This window comes from Stegostoma tigrinum, chromosome 1 (genome assembly GCF_030684315.1).
Source record: "Stegostoma tigrinum isolate sSteTig4 chromosome 1, sSteTig4.hap1, whole genome shotgun sequence".
NCBI classification, from domain to species: Eukaryota; Metazoa; Chordata; class Chondrichthyes; order Orectolobiformes; family Stegostomatidae; genus Stegostoma; species Stegostoma tigrinum.
The window spans coordinates 188342607-188370332 of record NC_081354.1 but is presented as its reverse complement, the minus strand read 5'-3'; the positions used below and the strand labels follow the sequence as shown (position 1 = coordinate 188370332).

Here is a 27726-nt window from a genome sequence, read left to right as displayed (position 1 = left end):
GCATCTAAACATACATTGCTCATAACAAATGGATTCAGGGCTTCGTGCGGGTCAGAGTAACAATACAAGCAGAAAACTCAGCTTGTTCCATTCAATTCATTCCTTCAGTTAATATTTACGACTGACATTGGAAAACTGAGTACTGTAACATTAGCTAACAGCAGTTCATTCAGTTTGCTCCCACACAGGAGCCTATGGAGATAACAGACTCAGATAGGAACAGTGTTGGTCAGAAAGCTGATTAGTCCAGGAACACATTTAAAGGACTATCTTTGCATCACTTCATCAACTCACAGGCAAATTACTCTTAAAGATCATTTCCAGCAGTATCAAAAATCAAATCTGGACTAGAGTAAAGCTCACTCGACTCTTTTAAACTGAAAGCAGAGCTCTCTCTGCACTGTCTCCACCAAATACTCCCAGGATAGGGCTAGCAAGAGGTTAGATACAGAGTAAAGCTTCAGCCACACTGTTTTTAAACTGAAAGTAATGCCAAGGTTACGGACAAGAGATAATTTCTCGTTCCTACCTCAGAATGTTTGAGATTCTTAGATGCTTGTAGTAATTCTGCTTTGATTTCTTCAATCCTCCGCCTGTCCTCTTCATCCAGGATCCAGAGTGGGTCGGGTGGTTGCATTAACAGCTTCTTTTGCTCCCAATCTGATTACAAGGACAAGTGGTTAGGATCTGCTCACTGCGGCTCTCAGCACCAATGCCCTCCCACCCACAGACTGGGCACATTGTGACGCAAGTACAGTATTAAACTGTTTGTGTTATTCTGAGACTGTATGACTGAAAGACTTCATTTATTTCACTGCTGTATCTTTCAATTCTCACACACTAAGGGTGTGCAATATATATTTCCTGCTGTGAACTACAAACACTCGAGCACAGAAAACAACCATGGACAATCAGTTTTCTCCCCCTTGTTGTCATCTAATCTGATTTGGCTCTCTACTCACTCACCATTGTCTTTAAATGTCACATTTGCATACAAACCTTCTTCACATGATCCCCATCAAACACTCTACCTTTTAAAATGAAAGTAAATGTCCCTCTACCCTGTCCCCACTAAACACTCCCAGCAGAGGGACAGCACGGGGTTAGATGCAGAGTAAAGCTCTCTCGATACTGTCCCCATCAAACACTCCCAGCGGAGCCTTCTCATTGTTGATATCAGAACAGGCAGTGGATATGAGGATCTCTGAGGCTGCTTGCTGATTCTCTCACCTTGTGTCCTATCTTTTTCTTTATTTCCTGCTTTGGTGGAATTACTTTCTTGTCTTGTAGATCTCTGGCCCTGGAGAAGTTTAGCCACCCTTGCAGCTAGTGGGTCCATTGTGTTGTCTTCCTCTTGGTCTCCTCCTGTCCTGCTGTCTTTGATGAGTGCCCAGGGCTGACTCGGGAGTTGGGGGGTTGCTGATGGTTCTGCCTGTTCAGGGGTAGTCAGTGTGTTGGGGCTCAAGGAGTTTCCAGAGCCCTGTCCTGATGGCACAGTGCCTGAGCTGCCTGCAGTCACCCCGCTACACCCTTCAGGTTCAGCTCTGCCTGCATGGCTGGTGGAAGCTGGCTGTGTCAACTTTTCTCCACCTGCAGTTACAGCTCGTCTACCAAGAGGTTCTTCACACTCTCCTGTCTCCGACAGTCGCTCAGTGATGCTGCTGGTATGCCAGACCGTGGCAGGTGTCTTGTGGACTTTACCCAGTCCTGTCCCAGGTCCCTCTCCCAATGGGCTCTTGGTCTGTGCAACTGTGGTTGCCCACCGAGATAAGAATTCACCATCACCTACATTCAACAAGGTCACTGCCTCATGCTCGCTACAGCCCGGCCTCTCTGCAGGAACCTCTGCAGACAAGGAGTCTTGCTGGCTGGTCACAGACACTGCCGTATCACCCAGCAGCTCACGGATCTCCCTGAGGGTCTTCAACCCAATGGATTGATCCTCGCAACATGGAAGGTGGTCACGGTATGGGCAAGGGAGCATCCTGCTCTCAGTGAGAGGAGGGATGGGTTCCGCCCCCTCCCTGGTCATCTGTACACCAGCCTCCGCGGGAGATAAAGCAGGCAACTCCCCTCCAGAGTGGGAAGGACAGAATGGTGCAGGATCACGGACCATAGCATCGGGGGCACTTTCAAATTCACTTAAAAGCCATTCAACACTTCTGGAAACAGACTCAGAACTCGGGCTTGGTGGTGCCTTCTGCTGAAGGCTGGTTAGGTTTTCTACTCTGGCCGAGTCCTCCAGGGCTGGCATCATGAGAGCTGGGTATTGGTTGGAGAGGTACAGGCGCCTGCTGGTGGGAGGATGCGAGGAGCTGCACTGGCTGCCGCCTGGGTCTACTGTGACAACTTCCCGGGCAGCTCCTGGTGACAGGTCAGTACTGATTAGAGTGTCTGGCCCTCGGTCACAGTGCTCTGGAATGGACGTGCTGTGGGTCAGACCATCAGAACTAAAACTGCAGCGCGAAACAGGATCCAGTGCAGATAGCCCTGTAATTTAAAGAAGGACATCAAGGAACAACATTAAGAAACTACAATGAAAGCAGTAAATACACTGTCAGCAAGTTTGAAGATGGTACAAAAATAGGTGATGAGGCAAATGGTGAGGATAGTGCAAGGAATCTACTTGGGCTATAGACAGGTGAGTGTGCCCTACGGTTTTGGCCAGTCTCTACAGCAAGAAACATCCACTCCGCGTCCACCCTGTCAAGCCCCCTCAAAATCTTAAATCACATAAAAAGTGGCAATGCTGGATATGTGGAGCAAGAACCGAAATTGCCGGAGAAACTCTTCCTACCTTCCCCTCAGAATCTTCAATGTTTCAATGTGATCACCCCTCATTCTTCTAAGTACAGTGAATAAAGCCCCGTTCTTGATAAATCGACACCCTTCATCCCAGGTATCTGCCTTGTGAATCTCTTTTGAACAGCCTCCATTCAGTATACCTTTTGTTTTTAAGTATAGGGGCCACAACTGTATAGAGTACACCAAGCGCAGCCTCACCAATACTCTGTACAGTTGTAACAAGACTTTCCAAGTTATAAACTGCAACTTCCTTGTCATTAAAGCCAAATTCCAATTTGTTTCTTCATTACTTGCTGCGAGTGCATGCTAACCTTTTGTGTTTCATGTACAATAATAGCCAGTTCCCACTGGAATGCATTTTTTGGAAGTCTCTCTCTATCCGAACAATAGTTTGCATTTTCAATTTTTTCTCCTGCCCCTTGCAGATTTCTCATCTGCTCACCACAATACGCTATCGCCTATTTTTGAATCTTCAGCAAATTTGTACATTACACTTTGTCCCCCTCTTTCAAATAATTAATATAGATGGTAAATAACTCAGACCTTGGGCCTTATCTCATGTGGCACTCAACTAGTTATGTCTTTACGACCTGCAAAAGATTAAGTAATCCTGACTGTGTTAACCCATTTTCAATCCACATTAATACATTACACCAGTAGCATGAGCTCCTAACCTGCACAATAACCTTTTATGTAGTACCTTATCAAAACATTTCTGGAAATAGCTCATTATCTGCTTCCAGAGCCTTCGGTCTCCCTCCATTCCTTCTTCCCTCACTGAATGCAGACAACCCAATCTCTTCCCCTTCCACAATGACCACAGATATTCTAACCTCCCTCCCTTCAACAGCAGTTACAGGCAGTCACTCCACGTAATATAGAGGATCTTACCTTCTGCATCTTGCAATCCTTTGGTTGCCTCTGACTCCCTCTCTTTTTTCAGCTCCATCAGAGTAAAATCCACTTGTCTTGAAGGCACTCTAGACCCCAGTATACTGCTGGGAGATCGGTTAATACCCAGATTGTGAAGATAGATCTAGAAACCATAAAACACGACATGTCAGAAACTGCCATAAATGAAATGCAACTCCACCCTCAGCCTCCCAAAATGAATTTGCAAATGCTCTTTTCCCCTGTGATTCCTACTGGCACACAGCAATCCAGAATATGGCCAGACATGACAATCACAAGTCTAAGATTATCCTCACTCAATATTTCCCAGAGCCTAAAATTGTATCAGAGATAATGGGAACTGCGGATGCTGGAGAATCCAAGATAACAAAGTGTGGAGCTGGATGAACACAGCAGGCCAAGCAGCATCTTAGGAGCACAAAAGCTGATGTTTCAGGCCTCTCTGATGAAGGGTCTAGGCCCGAAACGTCAGCTTTTGTGCTCCTGAGATGCTGCTTGGCCTGCTGTGTTCATCCAGCTCCACACTTTGTTATCTTGGATTCTCCAGAGCCTGCCTTTTTATATTCATTCTTGAGATGTGGGTCAGCATTTACTGCCCGTCCCTAACTGCCCTTGAGAAAGTACTGGCAAGTTGTCTTCTTGAACCACTGCAATCCATTTGGTGTAGGCCTTTCTTGTCTGTGAATGCAAGTACTGCATCATAATACCCATGTTTCTTCCAGTGGGATGAGTTCCTGGGGTCAGGAATGATGGACGGAATACAGCATAGGAGGACTGGACACTGAGTTTATTTGGGGATTTTGGGAAAGTTACTTGACTTGGGTCTTCGCTATCCCAAATCTATAACCACAGTCTAGATAATGGGAACTGCGGATGCTGGAGATTCCAAGATAATAAAATGTGAGGCTGGATGAACACAGCAGGCCAAGCAGCATCTCAGGAGCACAAAAGCTGACGTTTCGGGCCTAGACCCTTCATCAGAGAGGGGGATGGGGGGAGGGAACTGGAATAAATAGGGAGAGAGGGGGAGGCGGACCAAAGATGGAGAGTAAAGAAGATAGGTCGAGAGAGTGCAGGTGGGGAGGTAGGGAGGGGATAGGTCAGTCCAGGGAAGATGGACAGGTCAAGGAGGTGGGATGAGGTTAGTAGGTAGCTGGGGGTGCGGCTTGGGGTGGGAGGAAGGGATGGGTGAGAGGAAGAACCGGTTAGGGAGGCAGAGACAGGTTGGACTGGTTTTGGGATGCAGTGGGTGGGGGGGAAGAGCTGGGCTGGTTGTGTGGTGCAGTGGGGGGAGGGGATGGACTGGGCTGGTTTAGGGATGCAGTAGGGGAAGGGGAGATTTTGAAACTGGTGAAGTCCACATTGATACCATTGGGCTGCAGGGTTCCCAGGCGGAATATGAGTTGCTGTTCCTGCAACCTTCGGGTGGCATCATTGTGGCAGTGCAGGAGGCCCATGATGGACATGTCATCAAGAGAATGGGAGGGAGAGTGGAAATGGTTTGCGACTGGGAGGTGCAGTTGTTTGTTGCGAACTGAGCGGAGGTGTTCTGCAAAGCGGTCCCCAAGCCTCCGCTTGGTTTCCCCAATGTAGAGGAAGCCGCACCGGGTACAGTGGATGCAGTATACCACATTGGCAGATGTGCAGGTGAACCTCTGCTTGATGTGGAATGAATGGGCTTCACCAGTTTCAAAATCTCCCCTTCCCCTACTGCATCCCTAAACCAGCCCAGTTCATCCCCTCCCCCCACTGCGCCACACAACCAGCCCAGCTCTTCCCCCGCACCCACTGCATCCCAAAACCAGTCCAACCTGTCTCTGCCTCCCTAACCGGTTCTTCCCCTCACCCATCCCTTCCTCCCACCCCAAGCCGCACCCCCAGCTACCTACTAACCTCATCCCACCTCCTTGACCTGTCCGTCTTCCCTGGACTGACCTATCCCCTCCCTACCTCCCCACCTACACTCTCTCCACCTATCTTCTTTACTCTCCATCTTCGGTCCGCCTCCCCCCTCTCCCTATTTATTCCAGTTCCCTCCCCCCATCCCCCTCTCTGATGAAGGGTCTAGGCCCGAAACGTCAGCTTTTGTGCTCCTGAGATGCTGCTTGGCCTGCTGTGTTCATCCAGCCTCACATTTTATTACCACAGTCTAGATGACTGCTTTCACTTATTAAGGGCCATTTATTTTGAACTAATTTGATAAAAGTTTTTCCCATCAAGTTGCAGGAAGGGAAATGCAATTGATATAGTGGATATGGACTTCTAAAAAATGTAGATTAAAACATTATTTAACAGTCTTGTCACCTATCGCGCTCTGTGTAAAAACTTTTCTCACATATCTCCCTTAAACTTTCCCCCATCTCACTATAAATCTATATACTACAGTACTTAACATTTCCACCTTGGGAAAAAAGATTCTGGCTATCCACCCTGTTCATGCCCCTCAATTTGATATAGTTCTCTCAGGTTACCCCTCAGGATCCAACACTCTAGCAAAAACAATCCATGTTTATCCAACCTCTCCTTGTAGCTAATACACTCCAATCCAGGCAACATCCTGGTAAACCTCTACTGCACCGTCTCCAAAGCCTCCACATCTTTCCTGCAGTGTGGCAACCAAAAGTAACAGATAACAGAGACTGAACTTGAGAAGGGTACACGGTGGAGTTTCTCAGGGGTCGGAACTAAGGCCACTACCTTTCCTGACTTATGTGAAATTGTTTTTAAGTTGGATGTGCAGGGCACACTTTCAAAATGTGCAGGTGACACAAAACTCAGCTTATTCTTGCTTTCATCTTAAGGTTATAGAACATAGAACAGTGCAGCACAGGAACAGAGACAGAAGGAACTGCATGTGCTGGAGAATCTGAGATAACAAGGTGTACAGCTGTATGAACACAGCAGGCCAAGCAGCATCAAAGGAGCAGGAAGGAGGCCCAAAATGTCAGCCTTCCTGCTCCTCTGATGCTGCTTGGCCTGCTCTGTTCATCCAGCTCTACACCTTGTTATCTCAGCACAGGAACAGGCCCTTTGGTCTAGCAAGTCTGTACAGACCACGTCATTCTACACTCACCTCCATCTGCCTGCATCCCTCTAATCTCTACCTGTTCATAATTCTTAAACTTTGTTAAAAAGTATCTGCTTCTACCATCTCCCCTGGCTGAGGGTTCTGGTCACCTATCGCGCTCTGTGTAAAAACTTTTCTCGCATATCTCCTTTCAACTTTCCCCCATCTCACTATAAATCTATATACTCCAGTACTTAACATTTCCACCTTGGGAAAAAAGATTCTGGCTATCCACCCTGTTCATGCCCCTCATAATTTGATATAGTTCTCTCAGGTTACCCCTCAGGATCCAACACTCTAGCAAAAACAATCCATGTTTATCCAACCTCTCCTTGTAGCTAATACACTCCAATCCAGGCAACATCCTGGTAAACCTCTACTGCACCATCTCCAAAGCCTCCATATCTTTCCTGCAGTGTGGCAACCAGAACTGTACACAATACTCCAAATGTGCCCCCTTGTTATTGACCCTTCAAAGAAGGGACGCAGCTACTTTTTACTTACACAGTTGCTGCTACATTTCAAGTAAAGGGAACATGTTGGGCCTGTACACTCCCCATTTTTACCCTCCTCAAAGTGTAGATCACAACTCACCATGTAAATCCTAATCTCCCCTTTGCACTTCTTGCCAACCACCTTAATTCTGAGCCCACTGGAAACGATTTTGCATTATCTCCCCTCAAAAATCCCTTTTATATTTGAACGCTTCTATCAAATCTCCCCTTAATCTTCTCTGCTTTAAACAGAACAATTCTAAAAACAGAAGGCTGTGAAGTCAATGTGAGATATTATTAATTACTGAGACTATTTCAGTTGCAAAGACAGACACAGTATTACAGGGGATAAATGCAAAGTCACACCCTTGCTTTAAAAAGATGTGAAGATATATCTAGCAATTACAGGCGTCTCAGTTTAACCTCAGTGAAGGAAGCCTTTTAGAAATTATACTCTTATAAAACTGACTGTCACTTGGGCAAATGTACATTAATTAAGGAAAGCTGCAACAAATTTCTTAATAGCAAATAATGTTTAACTAATGAGGTTTTCAGTAAGTTAACGGACATAATTGACATGGGTAATGCAGTCGATGTGGGGTACACAGACTTGCAAAAGGCATCTGATAACATGCCCAACAGCAAGTTTCTCAGGCAAATTAATACACATGGAAAGAAAGGGGCGCAGTGACATCGAAACCAAGTTCACAGAGTGACAGAAAACAGAGTTGTGGCTAATGTGTTATTTTCAAACAAATATATGTGAAGTTCTGTAGAGGTTGTTGTTTGGACACTGCTTTTCTTGATCTGCGTTAATGCACTAGACTTAACAGTGTAGAGAATAATTTGAGAATTTTCAGATGAAGAAATCTCGAGACTATTGATAGATTTCACAAGAAATGGATAGGCTGGTGGAAAGGCAGACAAAATGTTTTTCAGAGTATCGTCAAGTATGAAGTATTTCATTTCAACAGGAGGATCAAGGAGAGGCTATACAATTTAAAGGATAATATTCTAAAAGGTATTTAAAGAATAGAGGAGTCTGTGGTTTTATGTATACATATTATTGATTGTGGAAGGGCACAGACACAGAAGGTTCAGGGGTGACCTTATTGAGGTTTCAGGGGGATCGATAAGGTGAATAGAAAAGGTCTTTTCCCTAGGCTGGGGGAGTTCAAAGCTTGGAAGCATATTTTAAAGTGTAATACAAGGCTAAAGGCCAGTGCTGGGCAATGGGATAAGAATGGTGACCAGCATGGATACAATAGACTGATGGGCCTGTTTCTGTGCTCTGACAGATCTATGACTCTCTATGAATTGATTATAGGAGGATGGGCTGCATTCCGGATCAGAAATGGAAAGCCAGGAGCTGCTTTGCTGAGCTACCCACCGGTATCCTGTCCTCCACGTTGAATTGGTTAGCGTCTGATGTCAGCCGTGATGGCGTCCAAACGGGAACGTAGTTATCGACTTCCAGGCTAGTCAGCGAGTGGCCTGACACACCTGCCCGACTGCTCTCCGGCGAGCTGCCCAGCAGGTTGAGCTCATCTTGTGGAGAGGCAGCACTAAATCGTTCAGGGCAGACAGCGGCACTTGAGGGGTGAGGGCCAGGTGAGGTGGCACCATGTCCAAGAGATGTTGCAGTTTGCCTGGAGCTGCTGCTCTCCCTTTGCTCAGTGGGGGTGGAAGAGAGACGGGCCTCCGGCATCGATGGGCTGGCTCCACTGCGGTGGGATGATAGGCACTGAGCCAGGCCACTGACTGACTCAAGTGAGTGAATGCCAGCCACTCCGTCCGGGTTCAGGTGGCAATGTGATGAGTCAGCTTCACCAAGAGGGGCATCGTCCAAGCTTCCTCTCCTCACAACTGGTTGTGACATCCTCCTCAAACCTGCTGGGCTCTCAGGCCTGACAGGATGGTCACTGCCGGTGTCTGATAAATGATTGGTGCTCTGGCCAGTTCTCTGGGTACTCTGTTGGTTGTCAGCCTGCAGGTGGGCAATTCCAAAGGTCGCTGCAATACGCCGCTTTGGCAGAGAGGTGGATACCGGAGCCCCATTGATCCGTGACAGGATGTCATTGAGAGAGTCAGCAACAGCACTGTAGGCCTTCTGTCGGGGAGACACTCCTCTTATGCCATGTAACACTAGGCTGTCAAAGTTTGGCTTGCCACCTGGGCAACGGTGCATGTCCCAAGCCCCAACTTTCTCCATGTAGCTCAGGGGAGGCATGGACTGCAGGACACCCGGGCAGGCCCGCCTGGTGGAGGAGGCAGCAGTGTTTCGACTGGCCTTGCTCAAATCCTTCTTGCCAAATGAGGGTTCCACTGAAACCTTGGAGATGCCAGCCGCAGGGGCCTGGCTTTCTAGGAGGCGACTGGCCACTCGCCTTGCCTGACCCAACTGAGCAAGGCCCTTGGCTGATGCATTCAAAGGAACGGCTGGCGTGGACTGACAGACGGGGTTAGCTAAAGAAGTGAGGAAAGAGGAATCGGTGACATTTGCTGGGCACACAGTGGGAGAGAGCTCGCTGTCTTTCTGCTCCTGCTCTATGCTGTAGCTAGACAGTGCTGTGCCATCACTCTTGCTGTCTGTACTCCTTGTGGCCTTGACTTCAATGACAGTATCAACCTTACCACAGGATGAGGTGGTGGGCTCCATGCAGGCAGTCACTGGTCCAGCTCCTGACATGAAGCCATTGGATGGAGCAGATAAAGAGGAGGGATTTGGTTGATGTTCCAAACCTGCTGCTTCGGAGCTAGCTGTTTGACCGGTCGTGCTCACCTGGCACCCTTGTGAACAGAGCAAAGTGTGAGAAACCTCGGGCCTGCCTGGGTCTGATGGAGCCAAGTTCCCACTTCCAAGAGGATTTGGACAGGCAGTGCTGGGGTCAGGCAGGGTTGGCTGCTCATGTGGCATGGTGTGCTCAGGGCTGGAGCCTTCTGGAGAAACAAGAGCTGATTCGGAATTCAGGGGCGGCTGCTCAGTGGCATTCGGCTCCCATTCCTTTTCAAGAGCTGTAATACCGTGTTTAACAACCTCTGCAGCCACCAAGCTGCTCCTCTGGTCATCATTAAGGGGCCCACTCAGTTCGGCTGCTCTCTTGGAGCCAGAGCTGCTGGGAATTTCAACAGCCTCCTCCAGCACTTGGGGAGCAGGCAATTCTCCAACCAGAGGTAACTTGTGTTCAAAGAGAGGGGGTCTGTCTATTCCACTTGATGGTGGCTGGCATCCATCACTTTTGATGGATGGCATGATGCTAGGAAGCTCCATGAAGCGCTGGTCACCAATGTACTTCTCTGCTCGAGTGAAGTCTTCATCTTCTGTCGCCTCTGACCACCTTGGGCTAGGAGGTGTCAGGGAATGTTGTGACAGGGAGTCCACACTGCTGCTGTGTCCAAGCAGGTGCTGTGACAGAGAGGGGCTGCTTCTCTCACAGTGTGCAGACGGTTCGGGTATTACCATCTCCTGGAAGTTGCTGCCTTGGAAGCCTCTGGTGTATCCCTCACTCAATACTCCAGATAAGTCAGGGCTCCCCCTGAAATTGAACAGAATAGAAATTGGTGAGTCTCACTGGGGTGGCAGATTGTGTTGGTTGGGTGAGTTTAAATAGAACTGTCTTCTTTCAGGAAATGCCAATGTACATGACTGGGTTCAGGCATGATATGGTGAGTGCACCATGCTGAAGGGGAACAGGTCACTTTTTATATTAGCTCCCCAAAGCTCCCATGTGCACTTTGCACATAGTGTAATCCTTATCTGGGATACCCCTTGGGACAGATTACAAGAAGGTTTTATTCCTTTTTCTGGTTCATCTGTGCGTTCTACACCAACCTTTCATGAGCTTTCAAGCAGCTTTGCAACAGGGAGATTACGTCTGAAGCTGAACCTGCCTGGGGACAAACTGAGAAGCTGGAGAAATGAAGGAGCTGAGGACGAGAGCAGACAGGATGCAATCAGGGGTATTTCAAAGTTGGAGTCAGGAATCTGTAGAATGAAGAAGCCGGTGGAGGATCAACACTTTTTGAGGGGGGTGAAGTGTGAAATTATTGACTTTGGAAGTCAGAATAGAAGACGCAAACATCTTGTAAGAAGTCCACAACATTTAAACATTGCTGCTCAGAAATACGTGTACACTCATACAAGGAGTGAAGTAAGTTAACAGACAAGCAGAGCAAGAAATTCTGGAACCAAGCAACATGTGGGCTCTATTGCAAGAGGATTGGAACACAAGATAAATAAAGGAGAAGATAGGTGGAGAGGAGACAGACAAGTTAAAGGGGCGGGGATGGAGCCAGTAAAGGTGAGTGTAGGTGAGGAGGTAGGGAGGAGATAGGATCAAAGGGATCAGAAGTTAAATGGATCAAAGGGCAAGGCGAGAAAGCAGAAACAAGTTTCTGCATTGGATGATCAGCCATTATAATTTATTGAATGGCGGAGCAAGTTCAAAGGGTCAAATAGCCTGTACCTACATTCTATGTTTCATCACCCATAGATGCCACACTTTTCTGCAAAAACAATATCATGACTTTATGCTGAGTGATTCTGATCTGCTGTCTGAAATCAACCAGCCTATGCCAACTGCCCACGTCTTTCACCAAACAAGTAAACTCATTCTGGCTTTCTTCTTAGTTAAGAAATAGATTTTTACACTAACAAAAATGCAGAGTTTGAGAGCAAACACCTTACCTCAGAGGGGCAAACTCCATTGGAGAGAGATGAAAGATCATGTGGGAAAGTTTTCCCTCTTCCTGCTTCTGATTGGGGTAGGAGTTCAAAAACTGAGGAGCTGAAGACAATCTGCTTCCCTGCAGCTCTGTTGAGAAAAGCAACATTGCACTGTCAGCATTCTCAACTGAAAGGATTATTCACAGATGTAGCACCCCTCATGAAAAATCATTCGAAAATCTTCAGGGCCTTTGTGAGCCCAGATTAAGTCAGCCTTGTCACACTCAGCACTCCTTGAAGGAATTTTGAGTTGCCTCCTGGACTCACATTGAATGTCTAAGGGGGTCAGAGAGAAATTTTTCAAATAATTGGCACACCTCCAAAGGTTAGTATGGGTTTTTCACTTCCCCTCAGAGGTCACAGAGCTTTGGCCACATACAAACATTACTTATTGGTCACATATATACAGTACTGATGAATTCTGTCAGTCACACACCTGAAAGGTTAACTCTGCTTTTCTTCACTTCCATAACTGCTGCCAGACTACTCAGTATTCCAAATATTCTTGCACAGCATTTTGCTTTTCTGTTGCGTTTTGGTTTTTCTTTATTTTGCATTGTGATCCAAAATCTTGGTTTTAAACCAAGGACTGTACAAGGAGATGCTGAACTTTTACAACAAGTTACTGGAAGTCATTGAGAGTTGTGTTGACACTGTTACCTTGTTCAAGCACTGGGGGAAGATGCCTAAGATTGCCTGGTGGCACTGTGGGTGTGCCAAGCAAGTTTCACCTAGAGACAGAATGCTGAGTCCCCCAGACAGTCAAACTAGGAAACACTGAACAATTTGATTTCAATCTTTAACAGCCCCAGGAGTGACAGGGCTCAAGTATCAATGCAGTTTCCCAAGTGCAACATGATAATACTTTCAACAGTTCTAGAATTTCCCTGCTTTTATATTCTAGGCCTATGTTCCAATAAAGGAAATAATTTCTTATGCACTTCATCAACCTGTTCTGCTACCTTCAGGGATCTGTGAACATGCATTCCTAAATGTCTCTGTTGCTCTATAATTCTCACGAGAATCCCTACAGTGTAGAAGCAGGCCATTCGGCTCATCATGTCCACGCTGGCCCTCTGAATACATTCCACACAGACCTACCCTATCCCAGTAACCTTGCATTTACCATGAAACATCCACCTAGCCTGCACATCCCTGGATACTACGGGGCAATTAGCACAGCCAATCCACAAACCTGTGCATCTCTGGGCTGAGAGAGGAAACCAGTGCACCCAGAGGAAACCCACCCTGACAGGGGTAGAACGTTTAAACACCATACAGACAGCTGCCTGAGGTTGGAATCGAACCCAGGTCCCTGGTGTTGTGAAGCAGCAATGCTAACCACTGGACCTCCCTATCCACGTTTCCCTATCCACACTATGCCACTATCCCACTGTTTATTGGGTAATCCCTAAGTACATCGGCTCACACTTTTCCAGATTGAATTCCACATTCTGTCTGCCTGCAGTCTACATCTAATTTATTGAAATCAAACACAGTCGATTTTTAATATCATCTGGAAAACATCCTTATCATGTCCTCTCCATTCAAATTCAAACCATTAACATGAACAAAGAACAATTAAGGACCCAGTTCTGAAGAACCTCAACAGAACGCACCACCCAGTCACACAGCACCTTTCAATCATTACTTTTGACCTTCTGCCACTTGAACCAATTTTGGATCCAGATAAGTCAGGAGATGGGTCAGTCCAGGGAGGATGAACAGGTCAAGGGGTGGGTGGGATGAGGTTAATAGGTAGGAAATGGGGATGGGGCTTGAGGTGGTGGTGGTGGTGGTGGGGGCGGGGGGGGGGTGGGAGTTGAGAGGAAGGACAGGTTAGGGAGGCGGGGACGAACTGGGCTGGTTTTGGAATGCAGTAGTGGGAGGGGTGATTTTGAAGCTTGTGAAGGCCACATTGGTACCACATTGTAGGGTTCCCAAGACGAATATAAGTTGCTGTTCCTGAAACTTTCGGGTGGCATCATTGTGGCACTGCAGGAGGCCCTAACGACTAAACCGACTAAAACAACTGCACCTCCCAGTCGCGACCTATTTTAACTCCCCCTCCCATTCTGCAGATGACATGTCCATCCCGGGCCTCCTGCACTGCCACAATGATGCCACCCAAAGGTCGCAGGAACAGCAACTCATATTCCGCTTGGGAACCCTGCAGCCCAATGGTATCAATGTGGGCTTCACCAGCTTCAAAATCTCCCCTCCCACTACCGCATCCCAAAACCAGCCCACTTCGTCCCCGCCTCCCTAAACTGTCCATCCTCCTACCTCAAGTCCCACCTCCATCTCCTATCTACTAACCCCATCCCAGCCCCTTGACCTGTCCATTCTCCCTGGACTGACCTATCTCCTCCCTACCTCCTCACCTACACTCACCTTTACTGGCTCCATCCCCGCCCCTTTAACTTGTCTGTCTCCTCTCCACCTATCTTCTCCTTTATTTATCTTCTATCCACCTCCCACTCTCTCCCTATTTATTTCAGAATGTCCCTAACCTCCCCCATTTCTGAAGACTGGTCTAGGCCCGAAACATCAGCTTTCCTGCTCCTATGATGCTGCTTGGCCTGCTGTGGTGATCCAGCTCCACACCTCGTTATCTCAGATTCTCCAGCATCTGCAGTTCCTACTATCTCAGACCTTTGCTATCACTTTGTATACGTCCCTCATGATTTTGTAAACTTCTATGAGATCATCCCTCCTTCTATGCTCTGATGAAAACCATCCAAGCCTATCAAGTCTCTCCTTATAACTCAAACGCTCCGTTTCTGGCAACATCCTGGTAAATCTCTTCTGAACCTGCTCCAATTTAATAATATCTTTCCTACATTAGGGCAACTGAAACTGTGCACGATACTGCAGAAGCTGCCGCACCAATATCGTGTACAACATCAACATGTTGTCTCAACTCCTCCAGCATGGCACCCTTAATCAGGGTGGATTGGAAAAATGATAGCGAGAGCAGTCTCTGTTTTTCACTTGCTTCTCTTAGATTTCATGATGAGTTATCCATTTCAAAGATGTTAAGCTTCTGCAAAAGTCCTCTCTGTCTACTTTGTGCAAATCCAACTTGTGGGGCTAGAAGGGGAAGAGTGTGCGAGGTGTTCGTTCTAGAGATAGCTTCTTGAATATTTTGTTGGATGCACTGGGCCGTGATTTAGAAGCTTGTGTTTTTGAATCAGACTCTGAAGTAGAACTACAACCAGTTTAACAAAGAGCTTTTGGAGCTCAGAGAATGGGAATGTGTAACACAACTAAAAAGGAACACAAAGGCTGAATGCAGGACCGGTAATCTCCAAACAAAAGGCTGCTATCTCAGTTATTTTAAAGGAACTGAATGACTGAGCTGGCCGTACAATAGACTCGGTTGTGACTGAGGTTTGGAATCAAACTGAAACTGGCAGGTAGAGAGAATTGCGAGCAGGGCGACAAAGTCCTGGAAAGCATGCACCAGCCTATGAAGGGCTTTCTGGCTGAGGTTGGTGCCACACAAGCTGCGTGGACCTGCCAAGGATATCTCTGAAATCTACAGCCATTGCGCCTGCTGTTTAACGTGCAATTTGCATAGTGAGCATCATCCGTCTTTCAGTTTGTGTCTAGCTTATGTTGATTTTGGTTTGGTTGTTAAATATAAGTCATAAACAATTGATCTTGTCTATTTGTTTTCACATTTGCATTCTTTGGCAAATGTGGTTCTTTTGGTCACCACAGGGATCTTAACATGACATTTATCCCAATCAATAGTTCCTAGTCCTTCTCAAGTATAACATCTGACCTTACTTTCCCATTTTAAAATCTGTAGTGAAATAAGTGTAGTTTCATGCAAAAGCGTACTCTACCCATGACAGTAACCTTATCATCTAGCAGGAGACAAAAGCAGGGACGTGCCCATGTCTTTATCACCAGGTCTCTTACCAAGTCTGGGTTGGTGCTCCCTGAAGTCCCTCTGCATACTCATCGATTCTTCAGTCACAGTGATCGTCCCTTCCTCGATGGTGGGGAACTCCTCAAAGCTCTGTTGGCACTGTGCACCAGTCAGTAGTGACTGGGACACAGACACTGAAGTCATTCCCCTGATATCTGCTCCTACTGCCTGCAGCTGGGACCCTGAATCATTGCCCTATGAACAAAACAGAGAGCACAACATGTGACTTTTTCTTTGGGAAAGATATGATTCAAACAGAGGAGGGGTCCCCACCAAAGCTAAATGACTTAAACTGTACTCAAGCACCTGAATGTCACTCTGGATCATGTGATGCATCAATGTTGGGGAAGGTAGTCACCCCCAGCTCACTGCAAACACAAAAGAACAAGGGCTGATCTAAGTGAAGTGTTTAAGATGATGAAACAATTTGATGGAACAGACAGAAGCTCTGCCAGTTTGGAGGGGGAGGCTGGAACCAGGTGGTACAATGTTAAAATTAAATGTCAGTAGTTTCAGAATGACGTTAGAAAGGACTTCCACACACAACAACAGCGAGCTGTACAGTAAATGGAAAAGTCCTGGGGAAAATTAATGCACAGAGAGATCTGGGTGTTCAGGTTCATTGTACCCTGAAGATTGCTATGCAGGCCCAAAGAGTGGTCAAGGAGGCTATGGCATGCTTTCATTCATCAAATGGGGTATTGAGTACAAGAGTTGGCTGTTCGTGTTGCAGTTGTATAGGACTTTGGTTTGACCACATTTGGAATACTGCGTACAGTTCTGGTCGCCACAGTACCAAAGGGATGTGGATGCTTTGGAGAGGGTGCAGAGGAGGTTCACCAGGATGTTGCCTGGTATGGAGGGTGCTAGCTATGAAGAGAGTTGCATAGATTAGGATTATTTACACTAGAAAGACAGAGGTTGAGGGGGGACCTGATTGAGGTCTACAAAATCATGAGGGGTATAGACAGAGTGGATAGCAAGAAGCTTTTTCCCCCCCAGAGTGGGGGACTCAATTCCTAGGGGTCACGATTTCAAAGTGAGAGAGGAAATGTTTGAGGGAGATATGCGTGGAAAGTTCTTTACGCAGAGGGTGGTGGGTGCCTGGAACGCGTTGCCAGCGGAGGTGGTAGAAGAGGACACGGTACTGTCTTTTAAGATGTATCTAGACAGATACATGAATGGGCAGGGAGCAGAGGGATACAGATCCTTGGAAATAGGCGACAGGTTTAGATAGTGGATCTGGATCGGCACAGGCTTGGAGGGCTGAAGGGCCTGTTCCTGTGCTGTAATTTTCTTTGTTCTTTGTTCTACAATAGGTCATGGGAATATGAAAATCTAACTCCAACAAGGTGTGTAAGGTCAAGGCCCATTGAAAATTTCAGAATTGAATTTGATAGCTTTTCTTTGTTAGGCAAGGGTATGGATTGAAAGTGGATCAAGTGCACTGCAGACTCAGATCAGCCATTATACCTCTGAATGGCCTCCTCCTAAACCGAGGGGCAAGAGTACAATAAACTGAATAGCGCTGACATCTCAAGGTTCCTCAATAAACTGATGGCATATTGAGTAGTTCAGGAAGTACCACCACCCCTTTCTAAAACTTAATTAGGGATGGTCAACCACATTATCATTGAATTCAAATTTTTGAAACAGGGGGATCTGAGAGTTATGGGAAACAGACAGGAATGTAGAGTTGATGCCACAATCAGATCAGCCACAATCTTACTAAATGATGGAGCAGACTGAAAGGCCATGTGGTCTCAGCCTGCTCCCAAATCCTCAGTTCTGAACAAACTGTCAACAAGAGGCCTGGAATGACAGTTCTAGTGCTAGTTTGCGAAATTAAACACAGTTTTAAGATTTGGAAATAAAATCCTGTGATCCTTACCCAGTCGGGCCCATATAAGACTCCAGTCTCATTTTAACATTGTTAACTGTACAGTGTTGTCGCAAAACACTCAGTCTTATCAAACCGACTACAAATCAGCACTGCATAGCACATTCAAAGGGACATTCAAAAAAGTGCCCAACACTATTAACTCAAAAGCAACAGGTTGGGGCTAGCAATGCCCATATCCCCAGAAGGAGCTGATTATATCATGTTCAGTTTTACTGGAATGTCTTCACCATCTTTCACTGCCGTCGGGTCAAACTCCTGGAAGGGCCCTCCAACAGTACTGTGGGTGTACTGCACTGTACAAAGTACAGCTGTTAAGGAGACAGCTCACCAACATTGTCTTCAGGGCAATTAGGAATAGGCAACAAATGCTGAGCTGAGCACCAACTCTCAATTCTCAAGAACAAGAAAAAAAAATGAGAAAGCTGTTTCTGTAAGCCTCACATATAGCAGAGCACTCTGCTGTATAGGATATAACTCTCTCAGAGATTTCTCATTACTGACTCCAACATTCAGCCAGTTCCTTCCCTATGGTATTACCTGCTTTGCTCTCTGGACAATAGCCTCTCCTAATGAGTAACCACTCACATTGGATAGGTGGGTCCCACTTTCAGGGCTACTATCCTGACTGACCTGTTCCTCCGTGCTACAGGTCAGTGGTGGCGTTGTCGCTATCACCTACAAGAGACAACATGTTGCAACTGTGAAAAACTGTGGCAGTCAGTAAGCGTCACAACCTCCTGTTGTCACATTTTGTTCCGGATTTTGAGTCCAACATTTTCATGTCATGAATTTGTAAAGCTAACATCATGGTACAGTAGTTTGCCCATGAATGTTTCTCAGTGTATTCTGAACATTTTCTTCATCCACCTTTCTGTTTCTGAGTGATTAAAACTACAAATGTCCAAAATGGATTTATACTGCATTTTTGAAAAGTTCTGACTCAATTACGTGTTTCACCAAATATGGTCAAATGTATCCCTTCAACTGTTTTTTCTGACTTTTCAGTTGAAGGTCTGTGATCTTTGTCAAAAGTCTGGGAATGGAGTAGATTCTTGGAAAATGAAGTTGATTCTTGTGAAATGGGCAGACTCAAGGAAATGAAATTTACACTAGAAAAGAGTTGCATTCTAATAGGAAGAATAAACCAAATGTTATAATGTATTAGGAAATGCAAACATGAGAGATTTGGACATGTATTCACACAATTTAGGAAACAGGAGAAAATTTCAGAGAGGGTGCAGAAAAATAAAATAAATCATATGGTTCCAGGAAAAAGACTTCAATTTCACACTTCATATTTATAGTTCTTGAAGAACTTAAGTTTTGAAAGATTGTGGAAAAATTGATTTATTTTGAGTTTTGTGGAAATACTTGAAATTACTTGTTTAAAAGAGGTTATTGAAAAATTATAGACATTTGAGATTTCTTAAAATATGGCCTTCTGGAAAGGACATGACTGATGATAATAGTTTGGTTGCTATACACCCTACTTGGACCTGTTTAAACAGTGATAATGGGAACTGCAGATGCTGGAGAATTCCAAGATAATAAAATGTGAGGCTGGATGAACACAGCAGGCCAAGCAGCATCTCAGGAGCACAAAAGCTGACGTTTCGGGCCTAGACCCTTCATCAGAGAGGGGGATGGGGAGAGGGAACTGGAATAAATAGGGAGAGAGGGGGAGGCGGACCGAAGATGGTGAGTAAAGAAGATAGGTGGAGAGAGTATAGGTGGGGAGGTAGGGAGGGGATAGGTCAGTCCAGGGAAGACGGACAGGTCAAGGAGGTGGGATGAGGTTAGTAGGTAGATGGGGGTGCGGCTTGGGGTGGGAGGAAGGGATGGGTGAGAGGAAGGACAGGTTAGGGAGGCAGAGACAGGTTGGACTGGTTTTGGGATGCAGGAACAGCAACTCATATTCCGCCTGGGAATCCTGCAGCCATATGGTATCAATGTGGACTTCACCAGTTTCAAAATCTCCCCTTCCCCTACTGCATCCCTAAACCAGCCCAGTTCGTCCCCTCCCCCCACAGCACCACACAACCAGCCCAGCTCTTCCCCCCCACCCACTGCATCCCAAAACCAGTCCAACCTGTCTCTGCCTCCCTAACCGGTTCTTCCTCTCACCCATCCCTTCCTCCCACCCCAAGCCGCACCCCCAGCTACCTACTAACCTCATCCCACCTCCTTGACCTGTCCGTTTTCCCTGGACTGACCTATCCCCTCCCTACTTCCCCACCTATACCCTCTCCACCTATCTTCTTTACTCTCCATCTTCGGTCCGCCTCCCCCTCTCTCCCTATTTATTCCAGTTCCCTCTCCCCATCCCCCTCTCTGATGAAGGGTCTAGGCCCGAAACGTCAGCTTTTGTGCTCCTGAGATGCTGCTTGGCCTGCTGTGTTCATCCAGCCTCACATTTTATTATCTGTTTAAACAGTGACTGGTTTGGAGAAGTTCTTGTATTTGCACAAAACTTTAAATAAATCAATTTTTCCACAAATTTTTCAAAACATAAGTTCTCCAAAAAAATGTAAAACATGAAGTATGAAATTGAAGTCTTCATTTCCGGAACCATTCTTGCAAATCTTTTCAGCATTCTCCCTGAAACTTTCTTCTGTTTCCTAAATTTTATGAAGACACATCCAAATCTCTCCATGTTTCTCCAGCCTTCAGCTTACAATTTTTGATCCCTTTACCAATCAAGAACCTACCCATCTCTTGTCTTAAATACACTCAATGACTTGGCCTCCACAGCCTTCCTCGACAATCAGTTCCGCAGAGTTACCACCCTGTGGCTGAAGAAATTCCTCCTCTTCTCAGTTCTAAAGGGTTGTGCTTTCACCCTGAATCAGTGCTCCGCTCACTCTCCTACTAGTGGAAATATCTTCTCCATGGCCACTCTATCCAGGTTTCTCAGTATTCTGTAAGTTTCAATTAAAACCACCACCCCTCCCCATCCAATCCTTTTAAACTCCATCACTTACAGACCAAATGTTTTCAACCACTCCTCATACGACAAGCACTTCATCCCAAGATCATTCTTGTAAATCTCCTCTGGATGCCCTCCAAGGCTAGCAAATCTTTCCCTAGGTACGAGGCCCAATACTGCTCACAATATTCCAAAAGCAGTGTAATCAGAGCTTATACAGCCTCAGCAGTAATCTCTGCTCTTGTACTCTAGCCGTCTCAAAATGAATGTGAACACTGCATTTGCCTTCCCTAACTGCCACCTGAATCTGCCCACCAGCTTTAACAGAATCCTCAACTAGGACTTTACACTTCAGATTTCCCAAGTGTTCTGTCATTTAGAAAATAGCGTAACCTTTGTTCTTCCTATAACCTCACATTTTCCCAAATGGTATTCCATCTGGTACATCTGTGCCTCCCACCCAGCACGTTCAAGTTCTTCTACAGCCTCCCTGCTTCCTCAACACTAGCTGTCCCTCCATCAATCTGGGTGTCCTCAAGCAAGAATCACAAAAAGGTGGTGTGCAGGTGTACCAGGTCATTAAGAAGTTGCAGAGGGTGCTGGCAAGACTGCACATGGAGCACTGTGTACAGTTTTGCTCTCCTTACTTGAGAAAAGGCACTGTAAGGGGTGTAGAGGAGAGTCACTAGGTTGATTTCAGAATTGAGGGGGTTGGCTTATGAGGAGAGATTGAACAGACTGGGACTATACTCATTAAAATTCAGAAGAACGGGGACGGGAACTTATAAGGCCAAATAAAATTATGAAGGGAATAGATAAGAGAGAAGCAGGGAGGTTGTTTCCACTGATGGATGAAACTAGAACTGGGGGCATAGCCTCAAAACAAGGGGAGCAGATTTAGGACTAAGTTGAGGAAGACCTTCTTAGAACATAGAACATAGAACATAGAACAGTACAGCACAGAACAGGCCCTTCAGCCCACAATGTTGTGCCGACCATTGATCCTCATGTATGCACCCTCAAATTTCTGTGACCATATACATGTCCAGCAGTCTCTTAAATGACCCCAATGACCTTGCTTCCACAACTGCTGCTGGCAACGCATTCCATGCTCTCACAACTCTCTGCGTAAAGAACCTGCCTCTGACATCCCCTCTATACTTTCCACCAACTAGCTTAAAACTATGACCCCTCGTGCTAGCCATTTCTGCCCTGGGAAATAGTCTCTGGCTATCAACTCTATCTATGCCTCTCATTATCTTGTATACCTCAATTAGGTCCCCTCTCCTCCTCCTTTTCTCCAATGAAAAGAGACCGAGCTCAGTCAACCTCTCTTCATAAGATAAGCCCTCCAGTCCAGGCAGCATCCTGGTAAACCTCCTCTGAACCCTCTCCAAAGCATCCACATCTTTCCTATAATAGGGCGCCCAGAACTGGACGCAGTATTCCAAGTGCGGTCTAACCAAAGTTTTATAGAGCTAACAGAGTAGTGTTCTCTGGTTTACTACCGGTGCCACGAGATAGCGAGGTGAGGAACAGGGAGCGGGCACAGCTGAACACGTGGCTACGCAGCTGGTGTAGGAGGGAGGGCTTCAGATATGTTGATAATTGGGATGCCTTCTGGGGAAGGTGGGACCTGTACAAGAAGGACGGGTTGCATCTGAACTGGAAGGGGGCCAATGTCCTGGGTGGAAGGTTTGCTCGAGTAGTTCGAGAGGGTTTAAACTAGTATGGCAGGGGGGTGGGAACCTGAGCTGTATACCAGAGGTGAGCGTTGATGCAGGTGAGGCAGTAGCAAGAGGTAGACCAGCTAGTGGGAAGCATTTTCCTGGGAAGGAACCAAGGGATCGGTTAAAGTGTGTTTGCTTTAATGCAAGGAGTATCAAGAATAAAAGTGATGAACTTAGAGCATGGATCAGTACCTGGTGCTATGATGTTGTGGCCATAACAGAGACATGGGTTTCTCATGGGCAGGAATGGTTGCTGGATGTTCCAGGGTTTAGAACATTTAAAAAGAATAGGGAGGGGGGAAAAAGAGGAGGGGGTGTAGCACTACTAATCAGAGAGGGTATCACAGCTACAGAAGCGTCCATTGTCGAGGAAGATCTGCCTACTGAGTCAGTATGGGTGGAAATTAGGAACAGCAAGGGAGTAGTCACCTCGTTAGGGGTTTACTACAGGCCCCCCAATAGCAGCAGGGAGATTGAAGAAAGCATAGGTCGGCAGATTTTGGAAAAGTGTGCACGCAGTAGGGTTGTTGTAATGGGTGACTTTAACTTTCCTAATATTGATTGGAACCTCCTTCCAGCAGAAGATTTGAATGGAGCTGTTTTTGTAAGGTGTGTTCAGGAGGGTTTCCTAACTCAGTACGTTGACAGGCCGACGAGGGGAGAGGCCATTCTAGACTTGGTGCTCGGAAACGAGCCGGGGCAGGTATCAGATCTTGTGGTGGGAGAGCATTTTGGTGATAGTGACCATAACTGCCTCACATTCTACATAGCTATGGAGAAGGAGAGGATTAGGCAGAATGGGAGGATATTTAATTGGGGAAGAGGAAACTATGATGCGATTAGACATGAGTTAGGAAGCATGGACTGGGAGCAGTTGTTCCATGGTAAGGGAACTATAGACATGTGGAGACGGTTTAAGGAACAGTTGTTGGGAGTGATGAGTAAATATGTCCCTCTGAGACAGGCAAGAAGGGGTAAGATTAAGGAACCTTGGATGACGAGAGCGGTGGAGCTTCTAGTGAAAAGGAAGAAGGTAGCTTACATAAGGTGGAGGAAGCTAGGGTCAAGTTCAGCTAGAGAGGATTACATGCAGGCAAGGAAGGAGCTCAAAAATGGTCTGAGGAGAGCCAGGAGGGGGCACGAGAAAGGCTTGGCAAAAGGAATCCGGGAAAACACAAAGGCATTTTACACTTACGTGAGGAATAAGAGAATGGTCAAAGAAAGAGTAGGGCCGATCAGGGATAGCATAGGGAACTTGTGTGTGGAGCCTGAGGAGGGAGGGGAAGCCCTAAATGAGTTTTTTGCTTCTGTCTTTACAAAAGAAACGAACTTTGTAGTGAATGAAACCTTTGAAGAGCAGGTGTGCATGCTGGAATGGATAGAGATAGACGAAGCTGATGTGCTGAAAATTTTGTCAAACATTAAGATTGACAAGTCGCCAGGCCCGGATCAGATTTGTCCTCGGCTGCTTTGGGAAGCGAGAAATGCAATTGCTTCGCCACTTGCGAAGATCTTTGCATCCTCACTCTCCACTGGAGTCGTACCTGAGGACTGGAGAGAGGCAAATGGAATTCCTCTCTTCAAGAAAGGAAATAGGGAAATCCCCGGCAATTATAGACCGGTAAGTCTCACGTCTGTCGTCTGCAAGGTGTTAGAAAGGATTCTGAGGGATAAGATTTATGACCATCTGGAAGAGCATGGCTTGATCAAATACAGTCAACACGGCTTTGTGAGGGGTAGGTCATGCCTTACAAACCTTATCGAGTTTTTTGAGGATGTGACTAGAAAAGTTGATGAGGGTCGAGCTGTGGATGTGGTGTATATGGACTTCAGTAAGGCATTTGATAAGGTTCCCCATGGTAGGCTCATTCAGAAGGTCAGGAGGAATGGGATACAGGGGAACTTAGCTGCTTGGATACAGAATTGGCTGGCCAACAGAAGACAGCGAGTGGTAGTAGAAGGAAAATATTCTGCCTGGAAGTCAGTGGTGAGTGGAGTTCCACAGGGCTCTGTCCTTGGGCCTCTACTGTTTGTAATTTTTATTAATGACTTGGACGAGGGAATTGAAGGATGGGTCAGCAAGTTTGTAGACGACACAAAGGTCGGAGGTGTCGTTGACAGTATAGAGGGCTGTTGTAGGCTGCAGCGGGACATTGACAGGATGCAGAGATGGGCTGAGAGGTGGCAGATGGAGTTCAACCTGGATAAATGCGAGGTGATGCATTTTGGAAGGTCGAATTTGAAAGCTGAGTACAGGATTAAGGATAGGATTCTTGGCAGTTGGAGGAACAGAGGGATCTTGGTGTGCAGATACATAGATCCCTTAAAATGGCCACCCAAGTGGACAGGGTTGTTAAGAAAGCATATGGTGTTTTGGCTTTCATTAACAGGGGGATTGAGTTTAAGAGTCGTGAGATCTTGTTGCAGCTCTATAAAACTTTGGTTAGACCGCACTTGGAATACTGCGTCCAGTTCTGGTCGCCCTATTATAGGAAAGATGTGGATGCTTTGGAGAGGGTTCAGAGGAGATTTACCAGGACGCTGCCTGGACTGGAGGGCTTATCTTATGAAGAGAGGTTGACTGAGCTCGGTCTCTTTTCATTGGAGAAAAGGAGGAGGAGAGGGGACCTAATTGAGGTATACAAGATAATGAGAGGCATAGATAGAGTTGATAGCCAGAGACTATTTCCCAGGGCAGAAATGGCTAGCACGAGGGGTCATAGTTTTAAGCTGGTTGGTGGAAAGTATAGAGGGGATGTCAGAGGCAGGTTCTTTACGCAGAGAGTTGTGAGAGCATGGATTGCGTTGCCAGCAGCAGTTGTGGAAGCAAGGTCATTGGGGTCATTTAAGAGACTGCTGGACATGTATATGGTCACAGAAATTTGAGGGTGCATACATGAGGATCAATGGTCGGCACAACATTGTGGGCTGAAGGGCCTGTTCTGTGCTGTACTGTTCTATGTCCTATGAGCTGCAACAAGATCTCACAACTTTTAAACTCAATCCCCCTGTTAATTAAAGCCAAATAACCATATGCTTTCTTAACAACCCTGTCCACTTGGGTGGCCATTTTAAGGGATCTATGTATCTGCACACCAAGATCCCTCTGTGCCTCCACACTGCCAAGAATCCTATCCTTAATCCTGTACTCAGCTTTCAAATTCGACCTTCCAAAATGCATCACCTCGCATTTATCCAGGTTGAACTCCATCTGCCACCTCTCAGCCCATCTCTGCATCCTGTCAATGTCCCGCTGCAGCCTACAACAGCCCTCTACACTGTCAACGACACCTCCGACCTTTGTGTCGTCTGCAAACTTGCTGACCCATCCTTCAATCCCCTCGTCCAAGTCATTAATAAAAATTACAAACAGTAGAGGCCCAAGGACAGAGCCCTGTGGAACACCACTCACCACTGACTTCCAGGCAGAATATTTTCCTTCTACTACCACTCGCTGTCTTCTGTTGGCCAGCCAATTCTGTATCCAAGCAGCTAAGTTCCCCTGTATCCCATTCCTCCTGACCTTCTGAATGAGCCTACCATGGGGAACCTTATCAAATGCCTTACTGAAGTCCATATACCCCACATCCACAGCTCGACCCTCATCAACTTTTCTAGTCACCTTCTTCCCCCAAAGCATTGCGAATCTGCAGAATTCCCTGTCCAGTGAAGCAGTTAAAGCTACCTCACTGAATATTTTTAAATAAGATTTTTGAACTTTAAAGGAATTCAGAGTTATTTTGAGCGGGCAGGTCAGTGGAGTGAGTTCACGAAAACATCAGCCATGATCTTATTGAATGGTGGAGCAGGCTCGATGGGCCAAATGGCCTACTCCTGCTCCTGAATATATATATTTGAAGGGAAGAAATTTGCAGAGTTCTGAGTAAGAATCAGGTAAGGTCCCTGGGCTGTATTACACCACAGTCAGTCAGGTTTTCTGTAGTTTCCATCAGTTTTTTGCTCGGAAGTTTGTAAAAGTTAGGAGAAGCTACATGTCAAATTTTCAGTTCCCTTGGTGATGCTGTCAAAGGAAAACAGGATTAAGCACTGCACACAGTGGATAATCAAGCCGTTTGGCAATCACTGTTTAGAATAACACACACACTTAACAATGTGATACAGGCTGCTGATGATCTGTATCTGTGAGGCAGGTCCAGAACAAGTTGGGGACAATGACATGAAAGTTCTTCTCAGCTAGGTGTCCCGTGACAGGAATGCCAGTTCGCAATTCTACTGACACTACCTTCACAGAGCTCTACTGTAACGCTGACTTCCACTGAAACACTGAATTGACAGATGCAACACCAATACATTGTCGCTACAATTACCTTCAAAGGAATTTAAGTACAGACTAATGGAAAGCTGGCCATCAGAGACAAGACAGTAATTTAATCAGGATAATTCCAGTAGCCCATGTAATTCACGAGAATGCAGCACAGTCTATTTAGGTTCATCAACATTCACCAGCCAACAAGCATACGAAATGCAACATTGACAGAGCGGCTATCTGTGGGGAGAGAAGGTAACTGTGTGAAATTAAGGCCACACTGCAGATTCTCAAACACTTGCTTGTCTTGATTTTAAAGTGCACTTGGATCACAAATGCTGCATCCTTAGTGTAAAGCAATAAAGGGAGAGTTACAGCAATAAAACAAACCCTGAGGAAGGTCTCGATGCTGCAATTCTATATTCACTTTCAACAAGGGGTCATTGCCCCGAAACAACAACACACAGTGCCTTTCGCAAACTTTACAGCCAATTACATACTTTTCAAATGTAGTCTTGGCTGTAAATTCAGGGATACAGTCGTCAGGATGTGCACAGCATGATCCCACAAGCCAGTAACATGATAACGACCAGATAACAAAGTGTGAAGCTGGATGAACACAGCAGGCCAAACAGCATCTCAGGAGCACAAAAGCTGACGTTTCGGGCCTAGACCCTTCATCGGGGGGCGGGGGGAGGCTGCAGGAAAGGCCGAGGCCGCCAGTGCTGCTGCAGGAAAGGCCGAGGCTGCAGTGGGGGGACCAGGCCCGGACGGGATAAAATTAACCCTGACCTCGGCGTCCACAAGAGGAGGCCTGAACACCGCGCCCGTTTCTGAAACAATTAAATACGGATCGCACTGAATGGAAATCTGTAAACACTCACGTCGCTGTCGGCTCCGTCCATTTGTCGTCGCCAAGGCAGCGAACCGCACTACGCATGCTCCGTCACGGCGGT

General features: G+C 46.4%; 1 protein-coding gene across 2 annotated transcripts in view; it reads right to left on the bottom strand.

Annotated features, from left to right (window-relative positions):
- Positions 1-27726, bottom strand: part of alms1 (ALMS1 centrosome and basal body associated protein) — a 64775-nt gene extending 37049 nt beyond the window's left edge. The window contains exons 1-9 of one of the 2 annotated variants that reach the window (XM_048543498.2): positions 27655-27709; positions 26832-27010; positions 18385-18522; positions 15935-16139; positions 11966-12092; positions 8669-10814; positions 3697-3841; positions 1231-2490; positions 530-660 (exon numbers count right to left, since the gene is read on the bottom strand). In XM_048543498.2, the coding sequence (XP_048399455.2) occupies positions 530-660; positions 1231-2490; positions 3697-3841; positions 8669-10814; positions 11966-12092; positions 15935-16088 (3963 nt within the window). In that variant the 5' untranslated portion in view covers positions 16089-16139; positions 18385-18522; positions 26832-27010; positions 27655-27709. Of the gene's footprint in view, positions 1-529; positions 661-1230; positions 2491-3696; positions 3842-8668; positions 10815-11965; positions 12093-15934; positions 16140-18384; positions 18523-26831; positions 27011-27654 lie in introns of both variants that reach the window. The other variant, XM_048543489.2, reaches the window with a different exon arrangement.